Here is a 17,079-nt window from a genome sequence, read left to right as displayed (position 1 = left end):
GTTTAAGGAAATACCATAAAGTTGCAGAAGAGAGCAATCTTTGGAAACTCTGGCTGAATTGAACTGAATTGAATGACACAAATTCTTTGCAACTCGGTGCTAATATATGACTACTACGATATTTAAATAGTAATTTATTAAACTATAATGCAGCAGTAGTAATTTATTTTATGGTCAAGATTAAATCGGACATTTAAGAAAATATTTATGCCAAAATAAAAGTTAAAATATCGTTTTTTAAATTTAAAAAAAAAGAAAAAAACAACTATAAATTTGATATAAAATGAAAATATTTGTTTAATTGCCGTTTTGCACTCCAATGTGGGAAATAAATTTGAGTTTAAAAAAAGACCTCATATATTGTTCACGGTGGGTTAAGCCTGTTATTTTATTGTGAGCATGTTTTTTTTTTCTCCCAGTATAGGGAGAAAAAAAACATCAGTCCTTTATACAATTAGTAGCAGTGGTTAAGGTGACCTTCTCATCAGGCTCACATGTCGCCATGGTGTTTTAAAGAGGCTATACCGCTAAGATCCATGACCTACACCACCGTTAAAGCCCACTACTAGGCTAAAATGAGCACGAGCTCAAAATTGGAAAGCATCAATATTTTTAAAGTAAAGAGACTTGGGTAGAAGATTTTTTTATTTATTTGATAAAGTTGTACAAACATCGAGAAGTACTTACCATTCCTGAAAGTAGATATATTGTTTTGGAGAATAAATTCTTCGCATATGCATGAATAAAATCACAATGTATTTATGAACACGGAAATTGTCAGATCAAGAAGTGCCTTCACATTTTCATAATTTTCAGGAAGGTCTTGGCAGACAGCTACTAAAAGCTGTATTCCACAGAGTTGTTTAAGGCGAATAGTTCCTTTTGAAACATCTTTTTTCTACAGATTGCTCTTTAATTTTCTTTGTATCAGAATAACTGCTGGATGCAGGACATTTTGGCCAGCCTTTCCCTCTAGTTATTTTGCAGATAAAGGCACTCACAGAAATTACTTTCTCTTGTAATCATAGTTGGCTTGATTTCTTTGAAATCAATCAAACAAGGCAAATAGACTTTGCAACCTTCAGATGCTTTCGATAATGCTGTCTTACAGCCATAGCAGATCCCAAGGAACTCTGGCATCATTAAAGTCAATTGATACTTGAAGAACATCCAAAAACTTTTTTTTATTAAGTCTCTGAGGACTTTAACTGCTTTCTTTATGGAAAGAATACAAACAACTTTTCTACTTTCTTCATAAGTCTGCACTGGAGCCATTTTGAAATGTAATTAAAGAAAAATAAACAAACAATTAAAATCCAAACTGAAGTACTTACCATTGGTTAATTAGTTTTGGATTGGGATGTACGTAAAAAAGTTGGAAATATTAGTCTTGGTTAATATAAAAATGCATTTTGTGCTTATTTTAATGCATTTTTTAATAAGAACCATAACATAAACATTTATACATTTTATGTGATTCCAAAGTAATGTTAAAGTGAGTTATTTTGCATAGTAATAATTCCTTAATGCTTAAAAAAATCAAACATTACCAAATGAAAGTATAAAAAATTATGTTTATATTCTATAAAAATGTGAAATTCCACTGTAATTTACTAAATTTTCAGCAAACAAAAAAGGCAAATTTTTGAACTTAATTTTTTCCTCTCCTTCTTAAAGATTAAATAGTTTTTCAATGTGGTTTAGCCTATCATACCACCAGAGGGTTTTTTTGGTTTTTTTTGGTAGTCAAAATTATTAAAAAATATGTGACAAAAAAAGTGGTTGAAGAAGTCAAAACCAACCTCTTAAACAAAATTAAAGATACAATATTGTCAAAGATGAAGCACTGATTGACACAAAGCACCATCAACATATAATAGCTAGGCGAGCTTGAATTGTTTGTGAAATAGCTGATAAGTATGGAGGGTTTACAGTAAACCTTTCTAAAGGAGCTGATTAAAACAATAATAAAGTAATAATGACAGTGATATTTAAGCACCTACCTCCATAATTGTTGGCTTTTAGCAATTATCTGGAAGCATTCCATATCACCGTATCACTTTATTGGAAATATTAGCAAAATAAAACATCTCTTATCAAGATACCTTTTCATAAAATTCACATAAATTAAAACAAATAAGGTAAAAACATAGCACAAAAAACTAACATGAGTTTATGTATAATTAAACAGCTCAGGAATAGAGAAAGGGTGGGGTGGATGTGGAGGTAAACTTGGCCAAAAAAAATATAACAAAAAAATTAAAAAAAGATTTATGATTTAAAATTGTGCACTGAAAGGTGTAATTTTTTAAAAATCTTCTCTTGAGATCAACTAAAAAATCTTCTATAAGATCAACTAAAAAATCTTCGATAAGATCTGCTAAAAATCTTCTATGAGACGAAAAATCTTCTCGAAGGGGAACTAAAAAACTCTTCAATTAAAACTTTAACAAAGATAAAATTTCTTCTAAAAATAGAACTTTAACTTCAGAGGAAAATAAACTAATAATTAATATAGATTTAACACAGTTTAGAAAGATTTATCTTCTGCGCATGCGTTCTTCCAATATAGGATGTAAAATGAAAGCGTTTTTAAATATATCTTTAAAGTGCTTCAAGAAAGTCGAAATTGTGCTATCGCCTTCATTTTTAACACATTTTAAAATCAAAGGAAACCAATAGTCTGCAATTCCATACTCTAAGTAGATTTCAGACTGATTCTTAATGTCTGTTCTTGCAACAAGTGCAAGAGCGTTTCCGAATGTTTTTCCAAACGCGTTATTTCTTTTGTTATAAATATTGCACGTAGAAATTATAATTTCAAGGAGGTCTTTGTTTTTATCACTAACAGCTTTAGAAATTTCCTCACAAAATGAATTTACTGAAATATCATTGGCCAAAGGACCGAGCTGGAAATGTTTGCTTTTAAACCCGTCATAAACTATGGTTTTTTCAGCTCTTTCCACCTCAAACTTGTAATACTTATTGACTTTAGGATGCAAAGAAGGAAAGTCGTCATAAGTGCAAATGATGTCGCCTTTCTTTATATCTTTTCCTTTTTTTAGGAAAATCCCCAAGCCGGCATTCTCAATTTCTGACGTACGAACTTCAATCATTGTTTCCCGATTTTTGAAATGAGTTATACAACAGTAGATGTGTGACCGTGCTTTCCTCGAGCCGTCGCATAAATACAAAAGTTTTATCACTTTCACTGAGATATTTGCCTTGTTTGGATTTTCGCCGCTATATATTGAAACCAACTGATTGTATTTCATAAAACCCGATCTCATTTTCCAAGGCATGATGATCTTAATCACTTCATGTGGGAGTTCATGGATCCCTTGAGATGCCTCTTTTGCGCTTTTACATATTTCATGATACTCTTTCAGTATATTGAAAGCTGCATACGGGTAAGCAAGACCACAAGAAAGAACTTTCATTCCATAATCACACCAAGTTTGGTCGATTTCATATAATACTCTGCATAATACACGTGTTTCTGGATGATGAAAGACTGACATACTTTCTAGCTTCAAGATTACAACTGCCCTCGTTGCTATCATATTTAACATGCGAGCATATCTATAAGCATCTATTCCCAAAGGTCTATCAAAGACTACAATTCCCCGTTTCGCATTTTGTCTTATAACTTCATCACTGGCATAGTTTTTCACCTACATTAGAGTTATCAAATAACTAAGTATCAAATAACTAAATATCAAATAACTAAAATGTAACTTGTTCTTTCAGAAAAGCAAATGATTTTTCTTAAAGATGTCACATTAATCTATTAACTGTTTCTAAGTTACAATAATGCAACTACAATTTATTAAACGAACAGCGACGCCTAGGGTTTTTACAAAACGTTACATGACCTTTAATTCGCTACGCAAAACGGCGGGGAAATTTGGCAAGGCTTGGCAAACTTTCAAATCCTTGTATGTCTTGTCTCAGGATTGCCATTTAAGACACAGAAAATTAAAAAAATAATATAATAAGTAATAACAGAAAATGAATAATAGAAAAAATAAGTACATGAAATAATTAAGAAATGATAGATAATATAAAAAATATGAAAAATAAATAATAATGTGTTTATCACAAAATGTAAGAAATACGGGTGGACTATTTTTGCTCAACATTTATAACAAGTAAAATGAAGAAAATTATTTAAAAAAACATTTTTGATAATTGAAAGACTGAGTTATAAATACAGTAAATACCTGAACCATATCAGTTATTTCAGGTGTATCGATACCATAGAGCCTAAAGTAACAAAAGGGTGACTTTTAATGTTAAACCTTTCGCGCAGCGGGTTGCTGAATAAGAACAGGTAAGAACTCACGTAATGAACTGCTTCATACTAACCTATTTCTTATGTTTTTATACAAACAGACGCAGATGGCTGTGTGTGCAAGACCTACTTGGTTTCTTGTTTTAATAAAATTGGCCACCATTTTAAAGCCTAGTTTGTTATCGTATATAACTTGTAAAATTGGCAGACTTAATTTGATGTATGAAAGGGTTATCATAGTAGTACTTATCATAAATATTTTTAAAAATGTTTTTTTAAAAAAAAGATTTTTGTTCGAAGTTTAACAATTGGAAATGGTTTCATTCTAACATCGCCACAAAACGTCGATAAAAAAGAATCATTAAATGAAAAAACTTCTATAATAAATCACATTTATCAGTCGAAAAAAAAAACCTACCTGCATTCATACCGAATGCCATTTTCCAGTGACAAAGAGATCGAGTCCCCGTCCAACCAGTTAATTTGATTAGGGTTCACCTCAATTTTTTTCCACGAAGAGGTTGATTCTTCAAGACTTTCGACCAAAAAATGATCATTTGCTAAAGGTACATTTCCACCGAGGCTTATTTTAGTTAGAAGTGTTTCAAGTAACGAGGAGGAAAATAACTCAAGGAAATGGCCGTGCCTAATGTCACTTTTTTTGAGAATGTCTAAACTTGGTGCATGGAGATTTCTGGCCAACCTATACAATCGCTCCATTGAGCGCATACTCATACAAGAGAACTGTTCGTTAAGTTTGCTCACACTCAAGTTGACTTTGCAGCAGTGATGTTCAGATTTAAATTTTTGTGTGACTGCGTACCCAAAGGAACAAATATTACAACCGCATTGCGCGAGTATAATTTTTCTTTTTTCCAGAAGTTCTTGATTGATTAAATCAATTATATCACCTAAAATTAAGCGAGATAAATGATTAAAAAAAAATAAATACATTTACCATGGTGTGACCTAACAAAGTCCTATGCTTTAAGAAAGTCCTAATTTAAAAAATAACGAAATTATTACAACATACACAAGGTTTTTGTAAAAAGCTGGTCCTGAAAGGATTGACAGTATTTCAAAATTTGGTTCCCAATTTTTATATTCATCGAGCTAACGATCTTGTTTTTTATTTTGTTATAATGCATAATGCTCTTTATAAATTGTTGTGGATGATCCAAAGTTGGGTCCATAGTTGGCTCAGGTATTGGAATATCCATAGTTTCGTAACTGTTATTCTTAAGATCATCTAAAAAAACTTCTAAACAGTCCTCCGTTTTGACTTTTTTTGAAGAACAGCACCCCCCTTGATGATGCTTATACAAAGAGATGAGGTTGTAGTAATCTTTTTTTCTTTTATTTGGATGAACAGGAAAATGGATCTTGAATCGTTCTGAAATGAATGAAATGATTAAAAAATAATTTACACAAAAAAATCTTTTAAAAAGTAATTTTCTAATCAAACTCAAATATTAGCGATTTAACATAAGTTTAGTGAGCAGCCGTACTAAAAAAAGAGTTGCTACTTATAAGTTCTTCTAAAAAAATTACAGCAGCGATCTCTAGGTTTTCAGATTTAAGTCAAAATGCTTGCTGACAGGAGTTCTCAAGATTGAAATCGAAATATATCGATAATAAATTGATTGTGAAGTTTTCATATTTATGGGTTAATCAATAATTTTCCTCGTTTATCGATAATCTTCCTCATCTATTTGCCTTGTAAAGACAAACAAACAGATCACAATTTTAAAAATGAAAAAATTGGTCGCTATTAAAAAAGACCCGGATATTCCTGCTAGTAAACCAATAAATATGAAAACTCCAAAAAATTCTTCAAGGAAGTTTTTAAAAAGCAAGTGGTGATAAACGCACCATCAAAAGGATCATGAACTGTTTTTTGCGAACTCCCTGTGATCAAGAATTAGACGATTAATAAGGGTTAGACGATTAATAAGGATTAAAATGTTTTCGTAATTTGAAATTTCGTGATTAGTTCTGAATCACTCGTGTTTTCATGTTCTGACTCACTATGCAGAGTTTGATGAACTTCCTTTTATTCATACTTTTTTAGAATTGCTGCTGATGCAGATTTGTATTAGCATTTATCAACACTAAGATGTTAGCTTCCACTGCCATATTAGTTTATTGAAGTTTAAATAGCATATATATAAAAAATTATTAAAAGGTCAATAACTTTTAAAAGCTCTAAAAGCTCAAAGATTCTGCTATGAGGATATTAAGAATTGGTGGAAGTAGTAGGCTTAACATTCCACTGTGTCACGAAATGACACAGTGGAATGTTAAGCCTACTACTTAATATTAATTCGAACCTCTTGTCCCGAGAAAACCCTTTGGAGGTTAGAGAGTACACATGTGTAGAATTACACTAGAGTTGGTTTTGAAATCTTTCATCATTGTCCGAGAAAGAAAAATCAGTTTAAAGTTTCTAATTTTATGCTTATTTAATAAGGTCAATAAACTAAGAGTTTTTTTTTCTTTCTCAAAAAAACTGCCTATTTTGGTTATTTGTTTTACAAATAGTACATACAAAATATTTTAGCAAAAAAATAATTAACTAAAAAATTCCGGGAAAAACCTGCAAACAGTTTAGAAACCGTTTTAAAAGAACAAGGTGTGCGTCATTTTTCAAAATGCCTAACCAAGCAAAAACTCATGAAGACAACAGGAAAACTGTCTGTTTTCTCTGTATGAACAAAGCTAAAAGGCAGCTGACTGATTTTATGATTAAACGCAGTCAAGAAATTTTGGGCCAAAGAATCAACTTTGAAGACCAAAGAGTACCAATTGGAATCTGTGAAAACTGTCGAGTAAGTCTCAGAAGAAAAGGTGAAGGGAGAGATGTCCAACTTCCTTCCTTGCCAGACTATCAAAACATAAAGATCCGTCCTGCAACAAGAGAATCAGCATGTGATTGCTTGATTTGTAGTGTGGGAAAAGCAAAATTCAGAAGCCCTCAGATAAGTGGAGCAACAAACACTGCCAGTCAGCTTATAGAACAGCCAATTGTTGAGAAAAGATGTTCAGCATGCTTTTCATTGATAGGAAGAGGCATCCCTCATGTCTGTACTAAAGCAATGTTACGACAGAACTTACTCGAAGTTGCAGAAAAGGACAAAAAAGCAGCAGAAAGAGTGGCTGTTTCTGTAATTGCCAACAAAGTTCCTTCCCCCCATGGCACTATCCGTCTCAATCAAAGAGTAGGAAGACCCTTTCCAGTAACTCCAGGTAAAAACTGTACTTTTTAAACAAAAAAAACTTTTGTCAAAGGGCATAGCAATAAAATATACACTATGAATTTCGGAAATGATACAATGGTAACTTTCTGTGATTTTTTGCAGGTCCATCGCGACAAAGAGAATTATTTCCTTCATCTACACCCACCTTGACTGCACAACATCTAGTACAAGTTCAAAACCAGATTGGTCTTTCAAATAGAGGAATGAATATGCTTGCTTCAACTCTAAACAAAGTAGTTCCACAGCGTGTTGTGGAGAAAAATTTCAGAGAAAAGTTTGAATCTCTTGGAAAGCAACTTTCTGACCTCTTTGTCACCTCAGAAATTACTGATACATCCAAAAGCACTAGCCAAGAGTCTAAACATTTATTGGTGTACTGCAATGAAATGGAGTCATTAAGAAACACTGTTGCTGAAGTCAGAGGCCCTCAGTCAGACCAGCTTATTAAGGTGGGGATAGATGGTGGAGGCGGGTTCGTGAAAGTTTCTTTTGGTATTATGAGCTTAGAAACACCAGATACTTCTCCTCCATCAAAGAAACCTCTCTTTAAAAATTTCAAAGACTCAGGAGTGAAGCGTCAACTTTTGGTGGCCATTGCAGAAAATGTCTCTGAAAACTATGACAATGTCAAACAAATCCTGGATAAACTGTGTTTAGAGAGAATGTCTTTTGTGTTGTCATGCGACATGAAGCTTGCTAACATAATTTGTGGCTTGCAATTTCACTCTAGTGCACACCCTTGCACCTGGTGTGACATTGAGTCAAAGAATCTTCATCACAGTGGTGAGCTTCGAACATTTGGCTCCATTCGTTCTGATTTTGAAGGCTTCCAAGCAGCCGGTGCCCAAACAAAAAAGGCAAGGGACTTTCAAAATGTTGTTCACCAGCCAATAAAAAGACTTTCTGATGATACTCTTGTCCTAGATTTTATTCCTCCTATGGAACTTCACCTTCTTATTGGTGTTGTGAACCACCTCTTTAAGAACCTCTGTCAGGTTTGGCAAAATGCAGATGAGTGGCCAAAGATGATCAACATTCAACAACAACCTTTTCATGGAGGACAATTTGCTGGCAATGAGTGTAGAAAGCTTTTGAGAAATGTTGACTCACTTCAACAACTTGCAGAGAAGCATGCTTGCTTTTTGGCATTTCCATTTATTGAAACCCTCAGAAAATTTGATGCTGTTTCAGAACTACTGTGAGCTTATTGAAGAGTTTAAAGCTTCCTATCTCAACCTTCCAAACACAAGTGTTACCTCCAAAGCACATGCTGTTTTCTTCCATGTGACGCAGTTTATTGATCGCCACAACCACTCTCTGGGCATCTTTTCTGAGCAAGCCACAGAGTCACTTCACCACAACTTCAGTCTTCATTGGCAACGTTTCAAGAGGCCAGCCATCCATCGGGATTATCCCAGGAATCTTCGAAACTGTTTGATCGAGTATAACAGTAAACATTTATTTTGATTTCTATTTGTGGAAGAGACATTTACAGTTATTAATTACATATGCTATGTAAGAGTTTAATAAAGGCTTGCTTCTTAATCAATTGAGTAGAATAATTTTGTATAAGTATCTAGAATCATTAATGTTTTTCACAGCTTGAATTTCAAAGCTGAAAGTAGAAAACTGTTTGTCTTTCAAGAATAGTTTGTATGTATTTTTTTTGGTTTTGCTTTGTTTAGAGTTGCAAACACATTATATGTTGAAGAAATTTATATGTTATAATAGAGAACAAGATTTTTTTAAAGAAATTATTTTTTTGTAAAATTTTTATTCTGAGCAATAAAATTAAAAACTTTAAACTGATTTTTCTTTCTCGGACGATGATGAAAGATTTCAAAAGCAACTCTAGTGTTATTCTACACATGTGTACTCTCAAACCTCCAAAGGGTTTTCTCGGGACAAGAGGTTCGAATTAAAAGTCATTTCGTGACACAGTGATCCATGTTGTTGGCATGATATCATCAACCAACTTTTGGTGGAATATGTAATAGTACACAGTATTAATGAGTTCTTCTTTGAGAACTCGTAACTTTATTGACTGTGAGCAATGAAGTAAACTACTTTACATGACATAACTAATTGATGATGCATTTGATTGATGATATAATTGATTGATGATGTAATTGATTGATGATGTAATTTATTGATGATGTAATTAACTGATGATGTAATCATTTTAAACAAAGCAAATATTACAGAAGTAGAAAAACTTTAGTTACTGGTAATTGAGAATGAGGATATATATTCCTCGTCTGTTAAAAAAATTTTCAAGAAATAAAGATATCCAAAGAATGAAAAATATTAATGAAAAATAATAAGAGCATAGAATTTAAAATATTCTGAAAACAACGTTTATTAATTGGAGCATATAATGAAGTAGAATTATCAAAACCCATTGACTGCTGACAAACATTTCTGAATGATACCTTCTATAGTGTAACATGTGTTATCTTTAAGAACTATTAGAGAAAGTAAAAAACTCACTTCTGTTATAGACATATAGATTAGCAACTTCTTCAGAGTCCTCATTGTTTCCCTGTTCACCATCACTATCACCATAACCATCACCATCATCATCATTTTCATATTCTTCAATTTCATCTTCAGCACTATAATTTTTCTTATCTTTGTAAGTTTTAAAAGTGACCTCACTTGCAAAGACTATAGCAAAGAAAATAGCAAAAAAAGAAAGATGAATTTCAGAAATAAATCAAGTAATCTTAACAGATCACTTCACCAAAAGTTCTCAAAATTTATTTTAGTAAAATCTGATTATTTAAAACGCATTCTAAACAACCTACCTTTTAATGAAAAAATTATACAAATAAAAAATATATACAAACAAAGTGGTGAAAGGAATCCAAGAAAGCAGAGAGAAAAATAAATTATGCGATGCAAAGTTTTTTAATGTGTTTTTTACAAATAAAGCAATAAATCAATGCAGTTACAAAACTATTGAGGGTGACAAACCAATTCCTCTACCCCAATGGTCATACATAAGGGATAGATCTAGATTGACCCATCTTAGAATAAATCTTTAAAGATAATTTGTGATAAAAAAAAATTTCTCCTTTATATATACCCCATGCTTTTCCCAAAATATCCTTTCACAAACCGTTATAAATCACCACAAACACATATTTACAATTCTTATTTGTAAAAACTATTAGAGCTATTAAATCCCTAATGTCATCAAATGTTCTAGAACTTTCCGGAATTACACTCCTCCTTGATCCTTACGGATCATCCAAGTAGCAATCAAAGTATTTCGAAGGCATGCGCCGTTCCCGACCACTCCGTCGCAAAAGCATGTCGATTTCTTGGGGTCTATCTTCAGCTTCGATATTTTCCTCGTTCGTCTCTAACACATCTTTAATTGGATCTCCTTGGTTTTCAGCGTTCACTTGATCAGTTCAACATTCATTTCTACTTCCACATCAGGGATAACGTAGGGCTGAGTATCATTTCGAGGTGTAATGTGTTTCACATGACGCGGAATGCCGTTCACTTCTACGGTTTGGTTTAACGCATTCCGAGTTACCGTAGCTGGTTGCCACTTTGTATGGCACCTCGCATTTGGTGGTTTCAGCCAGACTTTATCGCCATTTCGAAATCTCTCGTTCATGACATTTCGTGCAATAAGATTCTCTTTTTTCAATCTTTTCACACCAATAGGATAGCTGTATATTTTGCCCATCGGGCTTGCACCATTTTTGTCGGCTGAGACATTGTACCAATATAGGGCTTCCGGTATCGACATTTTTGATCGTTCTGCTATTCTCTTGATCGTACGGTGGTTTCTTTCCACAATTCCATTTCCTTCAGGATAATAAGCGGCTCTATATCTAATTTGCACTCCCCAACTATCAAGGAAACTCCTTATCTCTTTAGTTTTAAATGTTGGCTCATTGTCAGTTAATATCTCAGACGGTGCTCCACGTTCACAAAAAACAAGACGGAGTATTCGGACTATGGCAACACTTCCGTATGAGCTCGATAATTGTCGCCACAACGCGTATTTTGAAGGTCCACAATCAATTAGACTCAAAAACTTGTCAGTGCCATAATGCGTGATATCCATGGCCAATCCCTCCCAGTTTCCTTCAACATCCAATTTCCCTTTTTCCCACCGTATTGGCGCTTGATCTATTGACTGACATGGTTCGCAATTTTTTATCACATTTCGAACATCGTTTTCAGTAGCAGTCGGAATTGTTTTACGAACAAAGTTTAACGTTCGATTCACTCCAAAACATCCAGTTCTTTTGTGTATATCAGAAATAGATTCAGCCTTCGTAGCTGCGATTCCCATACAACTATTCCGACACTCTGGCACAGTCAGTTTGTTGAGCCATCTGCTGCGAACTCTAGTTTATGCGTCGGCCAAATTATCTTTAGAAGGAATGAGTTTCACCTCGACGCTAACATCGTATTCTTCAATTAGTTGTTGCAACACGCTCAGTCTTCTTCGAATCAGCATTTCACCCGTCGCTTTTGATCTCAACCATGATTTTCCCGTAAGGGCGTCAGAAACCCTGTGGTACACAGTCATGGAATCGGTAAAAACAGTCACTTTCTTCAGCTTCCACATCAGAGCCATATTCATTCCCCGTATCACAGCGTCTAATTTTGCCATGTTTATATGAACATCAGACGTTTCTTTTCGCAGCCATGTTGCATCCTCCACAGTAGTCTCCTTAACTTGAATAAGAGCACCAATCGCTAAAGAACTGGCATCAACCCACACTTTTCCTTCATCACCACGCACAGCCCAATCACCACAAGCAGGCTCGCAGCGTTCCACCTCAGCAAATACCTGAAGCACCCACTTAACGTTCTCATCACAAACTTCATCGTCCCAACCCGTCGTCAGGCTGACAGCTTTTCTCTTCAAGAGACTACAAATCACTCGCAGCCAACCACACACGGGTAAATGTCCTACCAATTGTCCACAGATTAAAAACACAACTCTCCTGGTTAACTTTTGCGAGATAGCATCACCTCGATTCCCTCTGGACCACATCAGTTTGTTACCAACCTTGCGCACACACAATCTTAACACACGAACTCCATTATCATCAATCTGCTCACCATCTTTACTCTCTAAACCATATTTCAAAAAATGCCTCTTGACATAATCAAGACTCACCACACTTTCGTCTACGAAAATGTCGTCTACATAAGCAGACGTTCCCCTCTTCACCAATTCGTCTTGATCAACGACGGCACTCACAACGGATTTCATGATCATTGGCGCAACATTCAATCCGAAACCAAGTCGTGTCAAGCAATACCTTTTATTTCGAAACACCACTGTTTGGATCGGCCAAAGAGATTTATCAGTTTTTAGTTGAAGATAAGCCTTGCGTAAATCGATGATTGCTGGTTTGTTACCCATTCTTCTCCATTCTCTAAGCTTTTCGACACACACATCTGCATCTCTCGTGTATGCCTCAATGAAATCGTTAGCTTCTCTCCAGTCTAGAACAGGTCGGATTTTGTTGTCTTTGTTTCTCTGAATGACAGCCATTAAGGGAATCTGCCCTTTGAGCGGCCCCAATTCATTTTCGTCATACTCTAACAGCCATTTCCGATCAATCCAATCCTGTAGTTCGTTTTCATAGTCTGCTCTAGCGTATGGTGGAATTCCGTACTGTGCCACTTTATTATACAATCTGGTGGGGCCTTCTCCATCTCTCCATTTCCATTTGACTCTCCATTCAACACCATTAAAAATTGCTTCGTGATCATTCTTTTTAATTTCGATTTTCTTGACTTTGTTCTTACTCGAAGCCGATGCTCCGCAGTAACTCAGTCCGAACTTCGCTTTTCCCAATGGAGAAACAAATACTCCTCCTAGTAATTTAATGGAACTCATTCCAAGCATCATATCAACTCCAAACGGTTGGAAATCCACTAAAATAACCTCATCACGTTCGTTGAATCCAGACATCAGCATCCGAAGTGCCATCATACGTTTCAAACATATCAAATAATCTCATACTTGGTTCCATGCCCGGTTAGCTTATACTTTTTTCTCGCAATCAACAAGTCACTAAATAGCAATATTTTCTCTCCTAACTAACTGTCCTTTTCTACTAACCCTAAATGGGGTTTGAGATGATAATTGTTGAAGAAACCCATCTCGTGTACCTTTGACCAGCGTAAGACGTTGTTCCTTTGACTGGTTCGTACTGCGCTTTAATTTTTTGCGAACTTTAAGAGGACACTTTTATGAAATTTTTCATCAAATTTATCAGACAGCTGTGCTCTTGCATGTAAAAATCAGCGAAAAGCGTACTATTACTTTCTTGCTGGTATTTTGAAAGTTTTAAATATAATTTAAGTGATAAAATAATATTAACAAATTATATTTTTATATATTTCTATATCTTATGCATTGTGTTTTATTTAATTTATTGATAAATAAGAGTAAATTTTACACTTGACACACAATCCATTATTTAGGTACGTAGAATTACGCGTTTTACGGAACCGATATTTGTGCTAAAATTCTGTGCCACGTTTTTTGAAGTTTGCTTTTCGCTATTGAGGGAGAAACGTATATTGAGGTTTTTTATTTAGAGTTATATATTAGTATAGATATTTTTTAAAAACTAGAGTAATTAAACTTTATAAATCTGTACCTTTTGATTACAATAAAAACTTTTTTAAGTAGATTTTTAAATGACAAAAACTTAGTTATACTTTGTGCATTCAGTAAATGTTGAGGATATACTTGTTTTTTTTGCAATACTATTCTCGATGTTAAGTTTACACAATTCCTTTGCACCTGCCAAATTTTATTGATTTATTTCATGCAGCACATACTCTATTTTGTGCAGCACTTTTGGTACTTAAATTTTGATTTTCCGCTTTTATTTTGAGACATGGGAAGAGGGAGGGGGAGGGGCGGATGAAGAGGAACTTCAATCTGCTTTTAAATTTATAATAATTGGTTCAGATTTAACTAAAAAGAAAAATGAACAAAAATGAAAAAATAAACATTTTTGTGGTAATCAAAAGTTCTCCTCAATAATCCTCTTATTTCAATTAAAAGTTCTCCTAAATCAATTATTAAAATCATTTTAATAAATGATATTACCACTACTTTTTGTTGAATGGTAATTTATTTGAATCATATTAAGTATGATTCAAATAAATGATTTAGCTAGTTTCAATTTTTATAAGTTTTTATGCTAAGTATTGAGACAGTTCAATTATAAAACTAATATTTTTAATTACAGTTCAACTGTAGATAAAGTTCTTAAAGTTTTTATCTTCAATTAAATTAATAAATAAGTATAATTAACTTTATTATTTGCACAAGGTTTTTTTAACTTAATAAAAGTTAATATTACTACAAAAATATGACAGAAGGCACTGTTAAAAAGGTCACAAAAAGTTACAATGTTTATCTTTTATTTAGTTATGACTTTGATTTCATTTATTTAAACTTGAAAAGTTTATTTGATTCATTTCTTCATAATTGCATTAAAAAAAAAATTTTCTTTCATATATTTTTATTTATTTTTTAATTTGCTATTAATTTATAATTTTTCAATTAAAATAGTTAATTTGAAATTTTAAATAGTTCTTTAACCAATTTTTGTTTAACTTTTTTTTTAATATGCAGTTAATAAGAATAAAATTGGTTTGTCAAGATTTTGTCAATTGAGAATATTACTTATCAGATCCTCTAGAATATAACACCAGCCAAAAAAGTTTAAATCACCCTGATTAGTAACCTAGTTTTATTAAGACTCAAAGTTGAATGATTTTGAGATCCACAATCCAATCTTAAGTTTGAAAAATCCTACTCAGGACTTCATATATCCTTTTATTCTAAAAAGCATCAAGAAATTGTATTTAAACAACCATTAGCTAAATAATTTTAACTGGTTTATTTACTCTTTATCTATGATAAGATTTTTCTGTAGGTTAAGTCTCACTTTTGTTGTTGGCAGACCAATTGTTACCATCCTTATCTATACACCATTCAACAACTGATTGATGATGTGACTGCTGAAGGAATATCTGGAGTGCAATGAAGAAAGGTCATTACGTTTAATTTAGACTTAGAAGCCGTAAAGAACTTTTGGATAGTGCACAAGTTGTTGAACTTGCAGTCTACTTGACATTTTGACTAACTTTGTGTATTTAGTCAGTTTCTAAACTGCTCCAAGAAAAAAGTGCATTTTATTAAAATCAAATCTAAATTTTTTAGTAAAGTTTAAATAAAGAAATCAAAATTGAAAAATGTGTCCTAAGTAGTGTTTTGATCAAAACTGTTATTAAAAAGTTGCATAAATTATTGGAACCATTTTCTCAAAAACGAAAAGCTCTGTTAGATGAAGGCTTGAATGAGCTAATCAAAGGCTTCAAAAATATTAATATCACTTGTTTGAAGTGTAAATTTTTTGTCAGTAAACAATTATGTCTGGTATATCACATTTAATATATACTAAAGACTATGATTATTAACAGAAAAAGTTGAAAAGAAAGTGTTCTGTAAAGTTGATTACATTGTAAACTACAACTTTCCCCTCAGGTATTCACAATATGTTAGTGTGCACCCACCTCCAAAATACTTAACTATATAAATACAAAACTTTAGATTATTTTGGTGATTGACAAGTATTGCTTTTTTATTTGTAGTCAATAAATATTTTTAAAACCCAGTGAACTTTGCATATTTTGTATTTAAAGTGTCTTAAAAATGGTTCAAGCTATTTTTCTAATTCAATATATATATATACATTTTTTTTCTAATTCAACTTTTATTTTTATTTAGTTGTTTGTATAATAACTTTCTTTAATTTAGACTTCATTTCATTAATTTTAATGCCTCTAAATTGATTTTTCTTTTAAACTTTTATTTACTCTTATCTTCTGTTTAATCTTCAATTCAGAGCTTAAATTATTTTGAGAATACTTAAAAAAAAAAAAAAAAAATTTTTTCCAAGCTTTATTTTTCTAGCAATTTTTTTCCATTAGAAAATATTTTGTTTTGTTGTGTGATGCTGTGATAAGTATTAGAGAGACAAAGCTACATTTTTTTTTATTAAATTAACAATATTCAAGTAAACTTTTATTTGGGTGACAGCCTTCATTTTATCTCCAAAAACCTATAATACTGAGACTAATGTTTTAAATATAAATATATTGCATCATAAAATTACAATATTAAAAACATTTTACTAACAGCGTCTTTAGCATATCATTTTTAAATTTGTTAAAAGTAAAGGTCTAAGTTGATTAACACTTCCCATTACTATATTTAAAACAGATATCACAAGACCTTTTGTGCATTTCAAACTATTGCAATTATTTTTTGATTGTTAAGAACAACCAATAATATATAGATCAATTGATTTTAAAACATAAGGGTGTAAAAATTATTTTGGGTGGATAATTTTACATGGAACAACTCCAAAGTAAGACAATTTCTTTCAAGAATAAGTCTTAGTAACCTCTAGTAGGTAATGGAGATGGTAACCTTTGAACAATGGAGATGGTTGA

The 17,079-nt window shown here is 32.6% G+C and overlaps 4 protein-coding genes across 4 annotated transcripts in view; 1 reads left to right on the top strand and 3 right to left on the bottom strand.

Moving 5' to 3' along the window:
* The window catches only part of LOC149877183 (uncharacterized), a 288,845-nt gene that overhangs the window by 183,736 nt on the left and 88,030 nt on the right, over positions 1–17,079 (bottom strand). The window lies entirely within an intron of this gene.
* Positions 6,826–8,753, top strand: LOC149877194 (uncharacterized). Its single transcript, XM_090074283.1, has 2 exons — positions 6,826–7,540; positions 7,654–8,753. Exons 1-2 carry the CDS (start codon positions 6,946–6,948, stop codon positions 8,751–8,753), a joined length of 1,695 nt encoding a protein of 564 aa, XP_089930409.1. The 5' UTR covers positions 6,826–6,945.
* On the bottom strand, positions 10,958–11,869 carry LOC149877193 (uncharacterized). Its single transcript, XM_090074282.1, has one exon. It carries the CDS (start codon positions 11,867–11,869, stop codon positions 10,958–10,960), a length of 912 nt encoding a protein of 303 aa, XP_089930408.1.
* On the bottom strand, positions 11,930–13,528 carry LOC149877192 (uncharacterized). The gene has a single exon (XM_090074281.1). The coding sequence runs from the start codon at positions 13,526–13,528 to the stop codon at positions 11,930–11,932; it is 1,599 nt and encodes a 532-aa protein (XP_089930407.1).

The sequence above is a fragment of the Hydra viridissima genome, unplaced genomic scaffold (genome assembly GCF_058129835.1).
Source record: "Hydra viridissima isolate aposymbiotic clone 2 unplaced genomic scaffold, HvirCarnegie_v1 scaffold_16, whole genome shotgun sequence".
In the NCBI taxonomy this organism is placed as follows: Eukaryota; Metazoa; Cnidaria; class Hydrozoa; order Anthoathecata; family Hydridae; genus Hydra; species Hydra viridissima.
This window is presented reverse-complemented; position numbering and strand designations above follow the sequence as displayed.

Coding starts and splice junctions, on each gene's coding strand:
- LOC149877194 (XM_090074283.1), top strand. CDS start 6,946: ATGCCTAACCAAGCAAAAACTCATGAAGACAACAGGAAAACTGTCTGT. Junction 7,541..7,653: donor ACCCTTTCCAGTAACTCCAG/GTAAAAACTGTA, acceptor GATTTTTTGCAG/GTCCATCGCGACAAAGAGAA.
- LOC149877193 (XM_090074282.1), bottom strand. CDS start 11,869: ATGGGAATCGCAGCTACGAAGGCTGAATCTATTTCTGATATACACAAA.
- LOC149877192 (XM_090074281.1), bottom strand. CDS start 13,528: ATGGCACTTCGGATGCTGATGTCTGGATTCAACGAACGTGATGAGGTT.